Here is a 19,429-nt window from a genome sequence, read left to right as displayed (position 1 = left end):
GTATTATTAAAATTATAATTATTATTGCACCCTCTATGGAGCCAGTAGGCTCATCATGGAATGTTCATTCCATGACAACATAATTATCTTACTGAATCGTAAAATCCTTCTTACATTAACAACACATTCTGGTAATGCATTCCATTCACTGACATTTCTCCATCTAAAATATCTACTCTTCACACCCTTCTTCACCACACTCTTACACTTCCAGGAATGACCTCTGCTCTTTCCCCTCTCACCTTCTACTCTTTATTTTATAATCTCATCTGAATTAATCCGATAAAATCCTCTCCTATTTTATTTTAAAAATCTTTGCACTGAAATGCAGCACCATTCTATGGTTTACCAGAACAAAGGCTTTGTCCCAATTAGGCCAGAAAGGCTGAAGCCAAAATACACCAAGATCTATCCCATGCCAGTACAAGGGATCATTTGTTGGTGAAGAAGTCAAGCCACCAGAGTGCCTTGCAAAGCTCTAAGCGACAAAATTTCAATGTCAGCCAAAGTAATGCCTATAGAAGTCAAGAGTCTTTGTAACTCTCATGACACCATACACCATTTTCAGAGATGGTAGCACAAATGAAATGAGGAGCTACCCTAAACTCCTCTTCAATCTGTCGAGCAAGATCTATATTCCACCCATAATATGAGACCGTATTCCTATGACTGACAACAAGTGGGCACCCAGTACCCACTATCTGTGCATCAATAACCCAAACTCTTTCGTCCTTCTTTGCAATTAAATCAGGCTTTCTAATACCAGCTGTATCCTGTAGTGAGTTTCAACTGTAGTCTTCCAACTAGTTATTTAATGTGGAGTCCACAGCATTATGCTGCTTCACCTGAATACCATGAGTTTGAAAACAACATTGGGCAATATGAGAGAGAGTTTCACTCTAGCTACATCCTGCCCTACAACTTATTGTAGGGCAGGATGTAGCTAGAGCCTCTATGGCTGTGGGTTGTGCTGGCCCTTGGGAGTAGGGCATTGATTCTAGCCCTTATTAAGTCAATAAATTCATAACCAGGTAAGAGTCAAGTACCTTCCTGTACCCATTGATGCTGGGGAGGCACTAGATTAGATCCATAAAGTGATGCACCATCAACAGAGCTACATAGTTGAGTGGCCTATTTCTTATACTCTGCTGATGTAGCTTCTATCAGCTCACCTTCATATTGGTCCACCCTATAGTACACCGAAGGAATACTTTAGGGTGGATCTGGATCCAAGATCATTGCCCTATTATCCAGGAAGGTCTTCCTGGATAATAGGACAATGAAATGCATCTCTGCAAATTTGAGAAGTGGATATTTCTAATTTCTTAATTCTATTATATCAGAGGCAAATAGCCCTATCCATATGGGACAGTACTAAATAAATAAATTCCATGTGATGATACAGCATTCCCCCTTTTTATGAGAGTTCACAGTACCATCTAGTACCCCCAAATTTTATCCAGGCTCTGGAACCAGCATAGGCTGACGAATCAGACCTATGGCTGGATCAATATTCCTGACTGTAATCCGTGTGTGTGTCCTCAGACCGGTTTGCCTGTTTGCGTGATGAAAAACACCAGATAAACTGGCAGAAAAACCCCGCTCTCCACACCCGAGACCAGCTAACTTGGCTATGGCTGAGGAAGATCCTTGAGCTCCTCACGTCATTGATGGGAATCAAACTTAGGACACTCCTCCCCCAGGCATATGGTTGCGAAGCACAAAGCCACTAATTTAAGCAAATAATTTAAAAGGAGGAAAAGTCTTTCTGGGGTTTGAGAGCAGCTTTTCTTAAAGATGACAAAGCATTTTCTAAAGAGAAGGGAATAAAAGACCATCCTTTTGGTGTAAAGAAGATACCAAGGTATCGCAATTCCTCCAGAACAATAAGGCAATGCAATGGCCTATCGTGCAGAAAAAACTCAAGATTTTCAACCTTCAGCTTCTTGTCGCACCCCAAAGGGACAAGTGTAATAAGCAGGATTTCTCTACATTTATGGTAAGACCTCTAACATGAAGGAAGTCGACTTTCCAGTCAAAGAGTTCCTGCAGGCCTACCTTAGTAGAGGCCATGAGAATAGGGCCTTGCAAAGCCAACAGCATTAAAAGAAGATGCATCAAGATATATATATATATATATATATATATATATATGTTCTCAGCACAACCATCCAAAGGGACAAATGCTCTCTGCCAAACATCATGTTGGATATACTTTTGCAGTCTCTTGACTAATACTTTATGATAAAGTCGAAGAAGAAGAAAGAAGAAACTGTAATAGGCCTGTAAACTACAGCAATACTAGCGGTATACTTCTTTGGGATAAATATAGTTTTTGAGTTCCATAAATAAGATTAAATAACTTTAGTTGATAGGAAAATATTCAGAAGATCTCAAAGGTTCTGAATGGGCACTTTCCTTAAATGTGACAATAAAAAGTCATTAGGGCCAGAAGCTGAATTACTAGGAAGTAAAGTTGATATAATTTCTTCGTGTAATACAGGAAAAATAAATGGCTGATTCAGGGACAGACCCAAGCACAACAAGGCTGGGCTTGATCAGGTAAATGCAGTGGTGGAATGGAGAAGACAGTACTTCAAAACTCCATAAAATCGTAGTGCTGATCTTCAGAGAGAGATGTCCCATCTAGTACAGTCTTTGCACACATCCTACGATTCCTCTTATATAAAGTTCGTATTTCTGTATAAGCTCCCTTCTTCAGTCGCCTATGTGAAGGCATGCTTCGAGGCTGGGGATGTCTTAGTTGTTGAGGCTGATGCTGCTGCTTGGAAAATATATTTTGGAGATAATGTTGAAGTTTGCCGGTGATATCATGCCCATTAAAGATGAGCACAAATAATGTCTTTAAAAGTTGTATGATTATATTCTTCTATAGGCTGATGGTTTAAAGCTGATGCAAACTTGAAAATCAGAGCCTCTGTTGCTAAAACTGGTTTTTGAAAATCAACTTGATGTTGAGTATGAACGGAAGGCAGGTGAGGAGATGTTACCCATCCCACCATTCCGAAGAAATTTCCAGGATTTGATGGTGTTCCTCCAGAATTTCTTATCCATTGTGTAACAATATGATAATGTGGCCAGCTGATTTTTTCACAGATATTTTAAACAAGGGTAGATTACCAGTAATGTTTAAACAGGTGAAAATCATAGCGATTTTAAAACCAGGGAAGCTGGCTGATTGACCAGAAGGCTATGGCCAATATCACTTTTGCTAAAAGTTGATGGAAAGAATTATATATAATCGAGTTAGCAATCTTATTTTTAATACTCTTCCACCTGATCAAGGCCCAGGCCCTTGCAGTCATCACATACATTCAGACTTCGATTCAATAAGCTTAAAAACTGGGACTGTCTTCATAGACCTCATTGCAGCTTGTGGCACAGTATGGAGAAAGGGATAATTTACAAGTTCCTGAAAATTACAAAATGTAATAAGATGACTCACCTACTAAACAAGATGCTTTCTGATAGGATTATCCAGGTGGCAATGGGTTATGAGAGTGGAGCCAAGAAGAGTAAGTGATGGCCTTCCTCATGGATCTCTTCATGCTCCACTGCTATTTAATTTATATACAGCAGACCTCCTTCTTAATTGCTCTTGGTGATTTGTCTGTGCCAATAACCTTGCAATTGCAACACAACATATAAGAGCAGAGGTTTTGGAGAATAACTTGAATAGGAACAGAGATAGACTGTGCAATATTTTTTAGGAAATGGAAACTTAAATGGAGTTTCACAAAGAGAGAGAATCTGATGCTTCTGTCTTTCTACCTTATAATTCCAATCACAAGTATTATTTTAGATATAATTTTATAAAGTGGCTGCTAAACTGAGAACAAGGAATAATGTTCTCAGCAAGCTGAGTGGTACATCTTGGTTAGCATATGCATCTACTCTCTGTGCTTCTACATTGGAATTAGCATACTCAACACCAAGTACTGCTCAGTTGTCTGTCTGAACAGTAGGTATACAAGTAAAATCAACAGTTTTAAATTAGACAATGAGAATTATATTCAATACTATTAGAACAATGTCTCTATTTTGTTCCCCAAATCTATGTCATATAGAACCATCCAATATAAGAAGAAATAGGAATTTACTATAAGAGTTTCATGAAATTGAAGGACGCATCTCTTCCCATTTACCATAATATAAATAATGGATTTGGTAATGGATTAAAATCAGCACAATCACCGGTTAATCATCCCAAGAAAAGTGCTTCAGGTAACTACAATGAACTAACTACATGGAACTTGGAGTGGATTGATAGGGCTCCTGTTGTGTGGCGGTTTCTTCTTAATCCGTTCTCTTCAGGGATCAAAAGGAAACAGTTGAAATTGAAAGGGTTCTAAAATTAAGAAGCAGCAAGGGAAATGGCGCCAGTTGAGCATGGAGAGATCACATCGAGTGAGTGGTATCAGTGGAACTAGCTGTAGATCCAGAAATGAGCTGTTGTGTTTGTATACAAATGCTAGAAGTATAAGAAACAGCGCAGATGAAATGGTTGCACTAATTGCGTCTGTTCACCCAAAGATTGTCAGAATAAGTGAGCCATGGTTGGAAGAGGATGACATCCTGAGAGGAATAGAGATGGAAGGGTATGATGTGTTTTGTGAGGATAGAAAGGGTAAAAAGGGAGGGGGGGGTGCTATTGATGATAGAGAAAGAGTTACATACAGAGTAGAGATGCAAGATGGAAATAGTGCCAGTGGTTTTGAGGCAGTATGGTGTGAGATAGAGATGAATGGAATCAAATACTTGGTGGGATGTTGTTATAGACCAGGTAATGTGGATGGTAGTGACTTTGAAATGTATAATAGCTTGACATATTTTTTTTAATATGAGTCTTGCACTCGTTCAAGTTCCTAACGAGTGGAAGGAGGACAAGATAATGCCGCTTCATAAAGGAGGTGATCGAACTCAAGCATCAAACTATAGGCCTATCTGTGTGTCAAGTGTTGTGGTTAAGTTGTTGGAGAAGCTTGAGAGAACTAGGATCCAGAATTAGGTTGACAACAATGGTATTATCTTTGATGGACAGCATGGATTTGCTAAAAGGAGGTCATGTTTTAGTAATCTACTTTATTATTATAAAATAATTATTACAATCATTACAAGTGACTGCTTCCTTGGACAGAGGAGAAGGATACACAGTAATATACTCGGATTTTGCAAAGGCATTTGATAGAGTACCTCGTGATAAGTTGACAGTCAGACTAAAGCAGATGGGGTTGGATATTAGATTAGTGCATTGGATTGGAGACTGGCTATCTGATAGGTATCAACAAATTGTGTATGGGGGTGTGATATCCAGGAAAAGGAAAGTCACTAGTGGAGTGCTTCAGTGGTCTGTTTTAGGGCCATTACTGTTTAACTTGTATATTACTGATATTGGCAAAGATTTGGATGGAGGTATTCAGTTGTTTGCAGATGATGCAAAGTTGGGACGAACCATAAAGAGTAGTGAAGATGTTGTGGCCTTAAAAGAAGATGTCAATAAATTGAGTGATTAGGCAAGCAAATGAGGATGGGAGTTCAATGCTGAAAAATGTAAAGTTTTAAAATTTGGAAAACAAAGATGGGATGCAGAATTTATGCTTGGTGAGAATACATTGTTGGAGGTAGAGGAAATAAGAGATCTGGCAGTGATAGTGGATAAGGATCTAAAATTTAGGGGACACATCACCAAAATTGTGAAGACAACACAAAGGCTTCTGGGAATTATGCGGAGGACATTGACGTGTAGAAGTAGGGAGATTCTTGTTCCATTGTATAAGGCTTTGATTAGGCCACACATTAACTATTGTGCCTAGATTTGGTCACCAGGTTTTCAGAAGGATGAAGAGATATTGGAAAGGGTCCAAAGGCAACTGACTAAGATAGTTTCTGACCTCTGGAATGTCGAGTATGAGGATAGATTAAGAAGATGTAATTTGCAGAGTCTGGTGGACAGGAGGAAAAGGGGAGATATGATAGAGACCTACAAATTGTTATAGGATCAATGGTGGAGAAGTTCTACAGAGAATAGTGGGAGATCAGGGAAAAACCAGAGGTCATCTCTGGAAACTGTATAAAGAGAGTGTGAGTAGGGGAGTGAGAGGCAGGTTTTTTTCATGCAGAGTTGTGAATGATTGGAATGCCTTGCCTGAGAGTGTGGTGTCTACAAGGAGTTTGAGTGTGTTTAAGACACAGTATGATGAAATGTGTGTGTGATAAAAGGACCTCCCAGGTGAGTCTTTGACTCCATGAAGTCTTGAGGTAATTTTTTTTTTTTTAAAGAATTTTTTTTTTTTTTTTTTTTACATTGCATACATTTATTACAGTTATTATATACATTACATACATTTGTTACCATTATTATATACATTACATACATTTGTTACAAATTATTATATACATTTGTTTATATATGATACATTACTTACATTTGTTTACATGTGATATTTACATTATGTACATTGGTTTTTTCATGCGATACGTACATTACATGCATTTGGTTACATATGATACATCTGGATGAGAACTAATTTTTTTTTGCTTTCATCCTCGAAGCTTATATGTAAGCTTATCTGAGGATGACACCAGTTGGTTATTATGTATTGTTTTTTTTTTTTTTTTTTGCTGTGTTGGGAAGCTACGAAATCTATGATTGAGAAATTCGCACGCGCACGCACACAATAACTTGGAATGTATTGATGCGTTGCTGAACTGGAAGCCTGAACGAATATGTTGTGTTTCATTAAGTTAGTATGGTAATTTGGGAGCGTGTTTCTTGTTCATAGTATATCCTTAGAGCTCTTTTCAGGCTATTGTAGTTTGTAAGGTTTCTGTATTCAAAAGGTAATTTGTTTATCATGTCTGGGATGTAGAAGTTTAATAACTGTGATGTCTGGGATGTAGAAGTTTAAATAATAATAATAATTTTATACCTCGCTATAATATCTATACAGTGCTGGTTTCAGTTCTGTGTAGGTCTCTCTTGTGAAATGTCAGTTTGTTGATCATGTTAGGCATGTAGAAGCTTTGGGTGCCTTTTCCATAGATGTTATGTAGTTTGTTGACTGTAGTCTTGTTATGTGATAAGCTGTTCTGGTTACTCTATAGGTTGGACTGAAATAGTGTTTTAACATGACTGTGTAGTGGCATAAATGTTTTACCTTCAATATTTTGTGGTTTCTTTCGTTGTAGTCTGTATGAGTGTGGGCTCTTCTTTTTGTTCCCAGAATATCAGTTTTACCATTTTATTTTTCAATGATTGTAATCTGTTAAGTCTGTAGTCTGCGCAGAATGCATATGATGTAATTGCGTATCTTGAAATGTTTCCACGTAATGCCTTGTAGATTAGTATTTTTATGTATGTCAGAGCAATGTCTTTAAATCGATATCGTTTGCTTGCTGTTATCTTGAGTTTCTTGTGTAGATAATTTGTATGGCTATTTCAACTTTGACCAGCATCGAAGTGAAGTCCAAGATAATGTGCTGTTTTCACCTGTCATGGTTGTGATTTTAATAAGTACTTTGTGTATAGGAGGATGGATGTAAGTAAGATATTTAGTTTCTATAGGTTGGTTCTGGGAATTTTTGAAGATCATTAGCTGGTTTTTTCAGGGTTTATATATATGCCATTTTCAGTTAGCCAGTTGGTGATCAGATTGATGCCATGTTGCATATATGTGTAAACTTTGAATCATTGTGAATGGACACTATGGCCATGCGATCTGCATATTGGAAGATATTACGTTTCAGGAGAAGTTGGCTAATGTTGTGTGTATATGTTAAACAGAATATGAGAAAGAACTGCTCTTTGTCTAAATTGCTTTCTGTTTTCCATGTATGCTTTGAACCACAGGAGTAGACATCCTCTGATTCGGATATGTGTTATTTACTCAGCAATGTTTTGTGTGTTAGTATGTCAAATGCTTTTGTTAGGTCAATAAAAACAACTAATACTATTTGGGTTTTTATCTAACACAGCATTTATGTGGTTTGTGAAATCTTCCAGGAGGGGTTTTGTTCCATTATTGTTTTCAAAATAAAACCATATTGTTAGTGGAATTAGGTGGAATTATTTTATGTATGTAGAGAGTTTGCAATACATAATGTGCTCCATAATTTGGTTGATTCCTGACAATGTGGCAATGGATGTATAGTTACTTATAATTTCCATTTTTATGTATGGTAGTGATTAAAGCAGTCTTTAGTGGTTCAGGTACATACTTAATTTCTAATACTTTAAAAGTTTTAGTATAACCGAACATAGGTTAGTTGAGCATCTTTTTAATGTCTTTTGGTCTAATTGCTTATATTAGGAATTATTGAGATTAATTTGGTGAATTGCAAGTGACAGTTCTTCCTTTGTTACTGTTTGGAACTGCAATGACTGGATTGCCTGTGGTCCTAATGGAGAATATTTCTTGGTGTGAGGGAAGAATTTTTTTCCCTCAGATTTTGGACAGACTTCCCAAAGTGCTGATTAAAGTTGTTTGCCAACTATCTGAGGGATTTGGGCTTGCAAGCAAAGCTGTGTTTTACCATTTCAGAGGCAATGGCAGTGTGTATCATCTAGCATTTTGTTGATCGAGTTGTAAATATCCTTTATGTTGCTCTGAGCTGTTGTTAATTTGTTTCTATAATCATTTCTTTTTGCAGTTATAATCTCCTTTGTCAGGTTGTTCTGTTTTCTTCTGTATTCAGCTTGTAATACTGTATTCTTAGGCAACCTCTTAAGTAGTTTGTTTCCATAAGGCATATTTTCTTTCTATTGTATATTGTTTCTATTGTATATTGTATCTATTAATATGTTTTATATTATTTGGTTTGAGAGAGTATTTTTATTTTTGTTATTGCTTTGTTATATATTTTATTAAATGTAAGTTTAAGATTAGTATATATAGTATCAGCAGAGTCTGAAGATGCTATCTACATCCAGTCTATTTTCCGATTTTCTAAGTTGGTACATCTGTCATAAGCATCCAACATGAAATTGCAAGTCATTCTATCAAATAGTTTGTATTATACATCTCTCTGAAGCAAAAGTGTTGTCTGTATCCCTTGAAATGAATAATATTGACTATCATGTGGTTATAAAATTCTTTCTAAGAGAAGGATTAACGCCAAAAGAAATTCATTAGAAGTTCATAAAAGTTTATGGGCACTCTTCTCCTTCATTTTCGACAATTAAAAAATGGGCTGCCAAGTTTAAATGAAGCCATATCAGCCTTGAAGATGATCCACATGAAGGATGTCCAAAAAGTGTAACAACACCAGAAATCACTGATCAAGTGCACGATATGGTATTCGTTGACCCACGAGTCAAAGTGCATGAAATTGCTGAGACTATAAGCATTTCAAAAGAACATGTAGGATATATTTTGCATGTGGGATTGCAAATGAAAAAGCTTTGCGCAAGAATAGGTGGCATGCTTGCTCCACAGCAGATCAAAAATACACTCGCATGAAAATCTCTGAACAGTGCTTGGAGCATTTTAACAAGAATAAAACTGATTTTGTGCATCGATTATTACTATGGATGAGACTTGGATTCACCATTACACACCAGAATCCAAACACCAGCCAAAACAGTGGACAGAATTCAGTTGTTCAGCACCAAAGAAGATAAAGTTGGTTCCATTAGGGTCATGGGATTGGTGTTGTGGGATGCTAAAGGCATTTTGTTTTTATTAATTATCTTGAAAAGGGTAAAATAATAACTAGGGAATGTTATTCCAACTCTTAACCAGACTAGATAAAAAAATTTGTGAGATAAGACCTGGTTTGCAGAAGAAAAAAATCATCTTTCTTCGGGACAATACACCTGCCCAAAAAAGGTGTTTTGGCAATGGAAAAATTAAGAAATCTGCACTTTTAATTGTTGGAACATCCACCCTATTTCCCAGATTTGGCTCCCTCTGACTTATCTTTTCTCAAAACTCTCGTTGGTCAGCATTTTTCTTCGAATCAAGAGGTAATTGCAGCTGTAGAGGGGTATTTTGCAAATCTTACTGAGAACCACTACAGAGATGGGATAATGGTGATGGATCATCGCTGGAATAAATGTATTAGTTTTAAGGGAGATAATGTTGAACAATAAAAATAATTTTGAAATTGTAAATTCGTTTTTTCATTGTTAGGCCAAGGAACCTTACCTCAGAAGGCTCTTGGCCTAACTCCTTAGGGTTCCTAAGGAGTTAGGAACCCTACCAACTGCAAGACTTTCATTAAATAAACAGGTCAAGGACATAGCCAGTTGTGGTGCATATTCCTTATGAATACATGATAATATGTCATCCACAGCCTTATTAACATCTAACCCAACCAACTCCTGATACACCTCTGATTCTTTCATATCCAATTCTTCTAATACTTGCCTCTCCTCTATGTATTGCACTGCATTATTTACACTAGTATGATATATGCTCATAATGTGTTCTTCCAACAATTCCACTATATCTTTTGCAACTGTTATTCTGCTGCAATGGCTATCCACCAGTGTTAACCTGCTATAATTTCCAGAGTAATTTATTAAACAAGGGTGGCACACCATTTGGCAACTCCTATAGGTAGAGATGACCTGCTAATGCTTCTGCCTGGTATCTCCACTTGGGCCTGGCTCCCACTGAAGAGACCTCAATAAAGGTCGAAAGTAGTCTGGGTAGTGGCCCTTCCCTTAATGCATAACATTAGACATATCCGCAAGGAGATGTGTTTTGCATTATAGGAAATACTGAGATAGGAGTGTTGGTAGCTTATCCTACCTTTGCAAGGAGTGGCCCTGGTGTTGTACCACCTTACCCCAGTCCTGAAGATACTTTCAGGCGCAAACTTTGTTTGCTCACACTTGGATAAAGGATTAAACTAAATTTATTATCTTCCAGCAATTAGAAGAATTTAAAGGAGTCAGCATAGGAGGCAGGAATATAAACAACTTAAGATATGCAGATGATACAGTGCTGCTAGCTGAGAATAAAAAAAAATCTTCAAACCTACTAGAAGAGATGCTGAGGCTCAGTGAAAAATATGAACTTAATTTCAACTTCAAAAAAACCAAAACCATGCTGGTAACAAGAGAAAAAGGGAAAATACCCGATATAAATATTAAGATCAGAGGAAATACTTTAGATCAAGTAGAGAGTTATATATATTTGGGTCAACTAATTACAGAGAATGGAAAGTGTGATAAGGAAATATTAAGAAGAATAGAAATTACTAGATCAACCTTTATTGGCATGAAAAGCATTCTGACCTCAAGGGAAATTCACACAAAAACAAGAATTAGGCTGTCCAAATGCTACGTATGGTCCACACTGCTATATGGAGGAAAAACTTGGACAATATCAAAATATTGTGAAAATAAACAAAAAGCCTTTGAGATGTGGATCCTCAGAAGAATTCTTAGAGTCCCATGAACTGCCAAAAAAACTAATTTAGAAATATTAGAGATGATTGCAGAAGATAGGAATCTGTTGAAACCATAAAGGAAAGGAAAACCATCTACCATGGTTTTCATACTAAGGCAAGAATCCTTACAAAAAACACTTCTAGAAGAAATAATACAAGGAAAAAGAAGAAGAGGAAAACAAAGAACAGATTGGATGAGAAATATTAAGGACTGGACCTTTTTATCCTATGAAGAAAGCAAAGGAGAAGCACAAAACTGTACATGGTGGAAGCTCATGGTAGTGAACCTCCTGGAATGAGATGACATCTGACAAGACAAGAACAGCTGTTCAGAGGTGAAGTAACTACTTGAGCGAAAGAGAAATCCTAGTTTTTTAGAAGCTGAGTATGCAATGGTTGTCATGTGTTTATGCCAGGAGAGTCTTGATGTTAGGGTAATTCCAAGATTATCTGAACTTCTTTGTAGGATGGCTTGGAGATCAGAATCAAGGAAAGTTGATGTTAGATCGAGGTGAGTTGTATTGAGTAAGGTTTATTAAATGAAAGGAAGGTTTGCAATGTGCTGTCAACTGCAAAAATATATATCGGCTGAGATCAACTGATATATAGAAATAAGAGGGTTGGTGAGAGAATAGAACCTTGCAGAACCCTGGCATTAGTTGAATGGCGAGAGGATAAGGCACCATCCATTATCACACACAGTGTACATCCAGACAAAGCTGGCAATCCAACTGCAGAAGTTCTGGGACAAATCCAATGAAGGGATGTTTGTTTAGTAAGCCTTTGTGCCACACCTGGTCAAGAGCTTTGGAGATATCAAGTGCAACCACTTGAAATTCAGCAAACTTCTCCATGGCATTTGTCCAAAGATGGGTGATATATGTCTGCTTATTTCCTGTTGATCAGCAGCAATGGAATCCATACTGGTGGTCATTTATTAACTGGGTGCCTTTAAATAATTGGGGGGGGGGGGTGATTTACCATGGTCAGTTATGCATGCATTGGAGGCAAAGTGTGAATCCTGGTTTTTGCTCTTTCAAACTTTGTTTTCGAAGCATTGATAGTTTTCTTGAAGCTATTTCAGGCTTGAGTATAAGCACTAAAGGAGGATGGAGTTGTTCTTGATGTAAACCAGTTGTAGTATGCTTGATTTTCAATTTGTACAGCCTTGGCACATCTTTTATTATTATTATTATTATTATTTAGGCCTCCATGGAGTCAAAAGACTCATCGTGGGAGGTCCTTCCTAAGAAACACAAAGTCTATCAAGACTCACCGAGGGGCAGTTCCCCCCCCCATGAGAAATACAAAGTCTATCATACCACTCCTTAAACTCATTGACCGTTCTCGCTCTCACCACTCCATCAGGCAATGCATTCCATGGTTCAACCACCCTCCATGCAAAGAACACCATTCTTCACCCTCTTGCAAGGTGAGGAGTGCTTCCAGGGATGGCCTCTTATCATCACTCCTTCCCGCTGTTCAACCAAGTAAAAGAACTCCCCAGTGTCAACCCTGTAACCACCTCTCAACAGTTCAAAAGTCTCAATCATATCACCTCTCCTTCTTCTATCCACCAAACTCTGCAGTCCACATTCCCTCAGCCGATCCTCATAACTAACATGCTACAGTCCTGACACCATCTTTGTTATCTGCCTTTGTTCCCTTTCCACAGTTAATTTATCCCCTTCAAATCCTGCGGACCAAATCTGAGAACAATAGTCTAAGTGTGGTCTGATCAGAGACTTATACAACGGAATGATAACCCTTTTATCTCTGCAGGTCAGTCCTTCTCATTATTGCAGCAATCCTCTGTGTTACCTTCACCACCTTTGCAATATGTCCCCTAAATTTCAGGTTTCTATCAATCATTAACCACAGATCTCTTGTTTCCCCTACTTCCTCCAGTATAGCTCCTCCCATAGAGTATGCAGTATCCCATTGATGTTTTCCAAACCTCAAGACCTTACATTTTGCTGCATTAAACGGACATTTCCATTCATTTGCCCATCTATTTAGCTTATTCAAAAAATCCTCTTGCAGGGTTACCACATCTGCACTATTACTAATAATCCTTCCCAGCTTCGCATCATCCACAAACAACAGACCATTCCCCTGCAATCCATGGACAATGTCATTGATATAAAGGTTAAACAATATAGGTCCCAGAACTGAGCCCTGTGGGACCCCACTTGTAACCCTCTGCCTCCTTGAAACTGTCCCACCATACACAGCTCTCTGATACCTCCAGTTGATCAATCTGACATCTAGACCCATGTGCTGCAACTTAAATATCAGCTTATCATGTGGCAACCTGTCAAATTCTTTCGCTAAGTCTAAGAAAATGGCAGTATATGCCTTTCCCTCATCTACTGCTCTTGTAGCTTTATTATAGAAGGCTAGCATATTACTAAAACAACAGCGCCCCTTTATAAATCCATGTTGACTCTCATGGATAACACCACTCTCATCTGCTCAATGCTGTATACGGTCCCTCATTACTTTCTCCAAGATCTTAACAACTACTGATGACATGCAAACTGGTCTATAATTAGACACTTTTTATGCAATGGCACTATCTTACCTTCTTTCCATTCCATGGGCACCTTTCCCGCAGCCAGACTTTCATTGAAAAGCCAGGTCAAAGGCACTATCAGTTCCCTAGCACATTCTCTCAAAACTCATGGTGAAATATCATCCAATCCCACAGGTTTACTGACATCCAGAGTATTCAGTATTTGAAACACACTCTCCTCTTGTACCTCTAAAGTTTTAGAGAACCTGAGCTTAGGGTATAGCAGTTCAGAGTAGTGGGGGGGGGATGTATGTTTCCATGTAAGATAGCAACTGAATAACTGAATAACCAATTACTCTTGACTGATCTGATGTTATGTAAATTACAGTAATTGAATATTACCTATTTCTGCTTTTTATGTAGTGTGCTCTTTACTTACATTTACATGGATTCCTTTCAAGCTGCACATCATCAAAAGCAACGAAACATCTTTCACCTTTTCCCTTAGTCACTTCAAAAACAATGTGATAATTGTCATCACTTGATATTGTTGCATTTAGCTGATTCCAATATTGGCCTTCATATTTGGTCCATGACTTAATAAGAAGTTCTGATCCATTTCTCATTAACTGAGTAATATTAAAAGATCCAAAATCTAAAAATAAATATAAAATACATAATATATATATATATATATATATATATATATATATATATATATAAAGATAGATAGATAATATTTCCAAAATTATTGTTATTACTTTTGAAAAAAAAATTAATATTAGTTAAGTACGTTATTAAGTTTCTGAAATGCTACAGCATTTCACATAAAGTATATTAAGAATCCTCTAACAACCTATTGGCATACAACATTCAAAAGGATGTGTTTCTTTGGTTGCATTTTAGGCATGTTAGCTCATATAATAAATACAATAATTCATTAAACTAATGATATTTTACTGGATTTCAAATTACCACCCACTTATTCTACCAGTGATTAAAATCCAATTAAATAGATAAAATAATACAACTTCCTTCCCTAACACACAAAAACAGAATAAAATATTATTATTTTTCAGACTCCATCTTTCTGGCTTAATATTTCTCCTTAAACATGTCCACAAAAAAGGCACACATAACATCCAACAGTAGCCCATTCCACAATCACAACAATAAAGTAGCCCTTAGAGAGCTTCATAATCATCCCCTATCACACCTCAATGTGAATTCAGGAATGACCCCCAATTCTTCCCTTACACTAGATACAAAGTTGAATTTTTCTATCATATTTTCTCTCCTCCTTTTATTCTAACTGATTACTACACCTCTTCACTCTGTTCTTGTATGCATAGTTCCACCTTGCACTACTCTGATCTGATATAGTCACCCAATATCTATCTCTACAGAACCAAGGTGACTAAAATTATTACTTTAGTAATCTGATCATCATAGTCCAGATGTAGTTATCAAAGCCTTGTAAAGTGGGAGAAAACTTCCTTTATCCTATAATTAAGTCTTTTCTGCAATGTTGCAGTTGTTATTACTACACAGAAACCCCCATGAAGTCCAAAGACTTATTGTAGGAGGTGCATACTTACCACCACAACCAGCAAATCATTCCATTCATACACTAGAGTTCAAGTAAAAAAATCTACTCCTCAATTTTGGGGTGAAAGGATTAGCAGCAGTATACCACATTGGTGGAACTGTACTCCAGGAGATTGATGACGCCTGGAACTTGGGAGTGTTGGTGGATAGGGAGATGAAGTTTTGGGGGCACATTGCAAAAGTAGCTAAATCAGCTCATCAACTCACTTGGTTGTTGAAAAATACCTTGATGAGCTGAGACAAGCAAGTTATTGTACTCTGTACCAAGCCTTGATAAGACCTCATCTCAACTACTGTGCTCAGATTTGGTCACCTAGGTTCCTTCTTGATGGGGAGGAGGTAGAGAGGATCCAGAGGCGAGTGAATAAGATAATAACGGGTCTATGGAATGAACCATATGAGAACAGGTTGAAGATTTGTGGGTTGCAGAAATTAGTTGATAGGCGGAAAATGGTAGATATGATTGAGACATTCAAATTGCTAAAGGGTTTCTATAGGATTAATTCAGAGGATATTTTTGAGATCAGGACTGGTGGTGGGAGAACTAGGGGACACCTATGGAAGCTGGGAAAGAGTGTGGTTAGCAGGGGTGTTAGAGCTGGGTTCTTTACTTTTAGAGTGGTAAATGAGTGGAATAAGCTGCCAGAGTCTGTTGTGGGTGCTATGACAGTGAGTGAATTCAAGGCAAGGTATGATAGATACTGTGAGAATGTCGTATAGTTGTGTGGACATGATGTTTAGGGCCTCCCTCGATGAGTCTAAGGACCCCTTGGAGTCGCCCGTAATAATAATACTCTGATTAAATGCTTATTTAGTAAAAAAAAAGGGGTGGGAAGATCTCTATTTGCTCCTATCCTGCTATGTATTGGAAAATTTCTTCAGTATCTACTCTATATATCCATCCTCTATATCAACAAAACTTGTGACCCACAAACCTACATCCTATTCTCATAGGAGTATTCCAACAGACAAATCAGCAATGTGGAAATGTTGGAGAGGATTTACTTCTGAATCCTCTCCACATTTCCACAGAGTAATATTTTCATCCCAGAATGTATTACACCAACACCATTATCTTTTGTTCACACAGTCAGCCTTTTTAGAAAGCTTGGTATTATTTTCATTTCAAAAAAAAAAAAAAATTATGGGCTCCATACCCATGAAACTATGCAGTTTCTTATGTTATAGCATTACGTCAAGCTATCTGTTAAGCTTGTTGTAAATAACAGCACTGTATTTCCCCACATATTGCTTGTTACTGAAAATTCCACATGTTTATTCAAGTCAGGTCCCTCACAAGTCAAGACATGATTACTCTTCCAAAACAGAAGCAAGATGGCAATGGACAAATCCTCTGATAGTATCAGTAGATCCAGCATTCTCAACTTCTGTTTCTCTCCATTATGTTATTTCAGGTAATCATATTTTAGCTGATTTGAAAGCAGATACTTGAATATGGAATAAATGAAAAGAATTGCAGATATGTATGGAAGAATGAAGAAGAAGAAGAGAAAAATAAAGGATGTTGGTATGAAAAGGGTAATGAAAGACCTGCAACAGTGCATTGTATGGTGATTTGATTATTAGAAATGTGGTAAATGAGAAGATGGACAAGGTTTATTTTCAAGGAGATAAAATGAATAGAGACTTTGGATAGAAGGAGTAAGCAAGAAAAGGAGTTGGTAGTGGTAGGAGACAAATGACTTGACTGGGAACAAAGGAAAATATAACACTGGATATCAGGAGGTTGTTGAGAAGGATAAAAGATAATAGGGTGATAGGAAATTTAGTCAAGTTGTTGCCCAGGTGTGACAGTGATTACATGAGGCAGAGAGCAAGAATTATGAAAGATATGTTAGTAGAAATGTATGAAGAGAAAGGATTGCAGATTGTTAAGGTGTGGAATGAGTTTGAAGGAAAAACTGAACTGTATAAGGGTGGTGGACTACATATGAATGTTTTTAATGCAAGTCATTTGGAGAGGACTACTGCTGGAAGGTAGAGTAATGAGTTTAGATTGTGAATCTCAGCAAGTAAGAAGCGATGTGAAAGAGCAAGACAGAAAGAAGGAGAGATTGAAGTTGTGTTTATGAATGAAGAAGTGGGTAGCATGAGTGTAGAGAATGAGTGAACAAGGGTGCAAGACAGGGAAACAGAGAGAGTCAGGGTTGACAGTAGAACATAGAATGAGAAAAAGTTCATGTTCCAAGAGGATGTGAATGCATGTGTAGACAAAATGAGAAAGGGATCACCTGGTATCTAGAGAAAACAGATGGATTTGAATAAGGATGTGGGATAAGTAAGGAGAAAAAGAAATGGCTCAAGGGAAGAATGGAAAAGTCACATCTAGTAAGTGTATCAGTGAAACTTCTTATAGATTGAAGAATGAGTTATGTTTCTCTATCTACTTTGTTTTATCTACTTTGTAGGGATTGTAGCCGTTGGCTACAATCCCTACAAAGTAGATAAAATACTACATAGGCCCATTGTTCTGCCCGCCCCTAATACACAAGAATACAACATGACCATTTCTATTCCCTATATCAGAGGTACATCGGAAAAGATAGCCAAAGTATTGTTGAAACATGGCCTTCGCACCACTTTCAAACCTCATGTCAAGCTGGCAACTCTGATCTGCTCACCTAAGGATAAACTTCACCCTTTAGCACACCCAGGAGTGTATGAAGTTCCTTGTGACTGACTTTGGCCTATTATGGGCAAACAGGAAGATCAGTGAACATCCATCTGGAAGAACATGAAAGATACATTCGCTATTTAAATTAAGGGGATATTGAATCCCACATAGTTTTAAAACCGAATAAGAAACTCAAAGATTAGAATCAGAGAGTTTCTTGCCGAATATAGTAAACTATAAAGTATCGGCGGACACTAGCGTTAGCCAATGCAAGTGATCCTAGTACATAGTACATTACTGGGCAACTCGTTGCAAAGGTGGAGGAAGAAGTTCAGATCGCTATTCTTAGGTATTTTCCATAATGTAAAAACACATTTCTTAGGAAATGTATGCTGTTATTACATTATGGAGGGAGGTCACTACCCAGACCGGTTTCAGCCTTTTTTGAGGCTTCATCAGTGAGCAGCTAGACCTAATACCATAGTGTATATAGCGAAAAGAACTTATGTACTTTGCGAACGAGTTTTCCAAACAGGTGCAACCATTAAGTTACTAAAGTATAAAGAGCTAATAAGCTTCATTTCGGCAATAAAAACATTACTTAAATTAAGGGGATATTGAATCCCACATAGTTTTAAAACCGAATAAGAAACTCAAAGATTAGAATCAGAGAGTTTCTTGCCGAATATAGTAAACTATAAAGTATCGGAGGACACTAGCATTAGCCAATGCAAGTGATCCTAGTACATAGTACATTACTGGGCAACTCGTTGCAAAGGTGGAGGAAGAAGTTCAGATCGCTATTCTTAGGTATTTTCCATAATGTAAAAACACATTTCTTAGGAAATGTATGCTGTTATTACATTATGGAGGGAGGTCACTACCCAGACCAGTTTCAGCCTTTTTTGAGGCTTCATCAGTGAGCAGCTAGACCTAATACCATAGTGTATATAGCGAAAAGAACTTATGTACTTTGCGAACGAGTTTTCCAAACAGGTGCAACCATTAAGTTACTAAAGTATAAAGAGCTAATAAGCTTCATTTCGGCAACGCCGATACTTTATAGTTTACTATATTCGGCAAGAAACTCTCTGATTCTAATCTTTGAGTTTCTTATTCGGTTTTAAAACTATGTGGGATTCAATATCCCCTTAATTTAAGTAATGTTTTTATTGCCGAAATGAAGCTTATTAGCTCTTTATACTTTAGTACATTCGCTATTATTACTATGGCAAGTCGGGACTGGCAGACCA

At 37.4% G+C, this 19,429-nt stretch overlaps 1 protein-coding gene across 1 annotated transcript in view; it reads right to left on the bottom strand.

The window, feature by feature from the left end:
- The window catches only part of LOC150101229 (MAM and LDL-receptor class A domain-containing protein 1-like), a 196,981-nt gene that overhangs the window by 148,714 nt on the left and 28,838 nt on the right, over positions 1 to 19,429 (bottom strand). Inside the window, exon 4 of the mRNA XM_090402192.1 lies at positions 14,373 to 14,588. Within this exon, the coding sequence (XP_090258318.1) occupies positions 14,373 to 14,588 (216 nt within the window). The remainder of the gene's footprint in view (positions 1 to 14,372; positions 14,589 to 19,429) is intronic.

Source organism: Typopeltis vanoorti, chromosome 12 (genome assembly GCF_054136105.1).
Source record: "Typopeltis vanoorti isolate ZY-2024b chromosome 12, IOZ_Tvanoo_1.0, whole genome shotgun sequence".
NCBI classification, from domain to species: Eukaryota; Metazoa; Arthropoda; class Arachnida; order Uropygi; family Thelyphonidae; genus Typopeltis; species Typopeltis vanoorti.
This window is presented reverse-complemented; position numbering and strand designations above follow the sequence as displayed.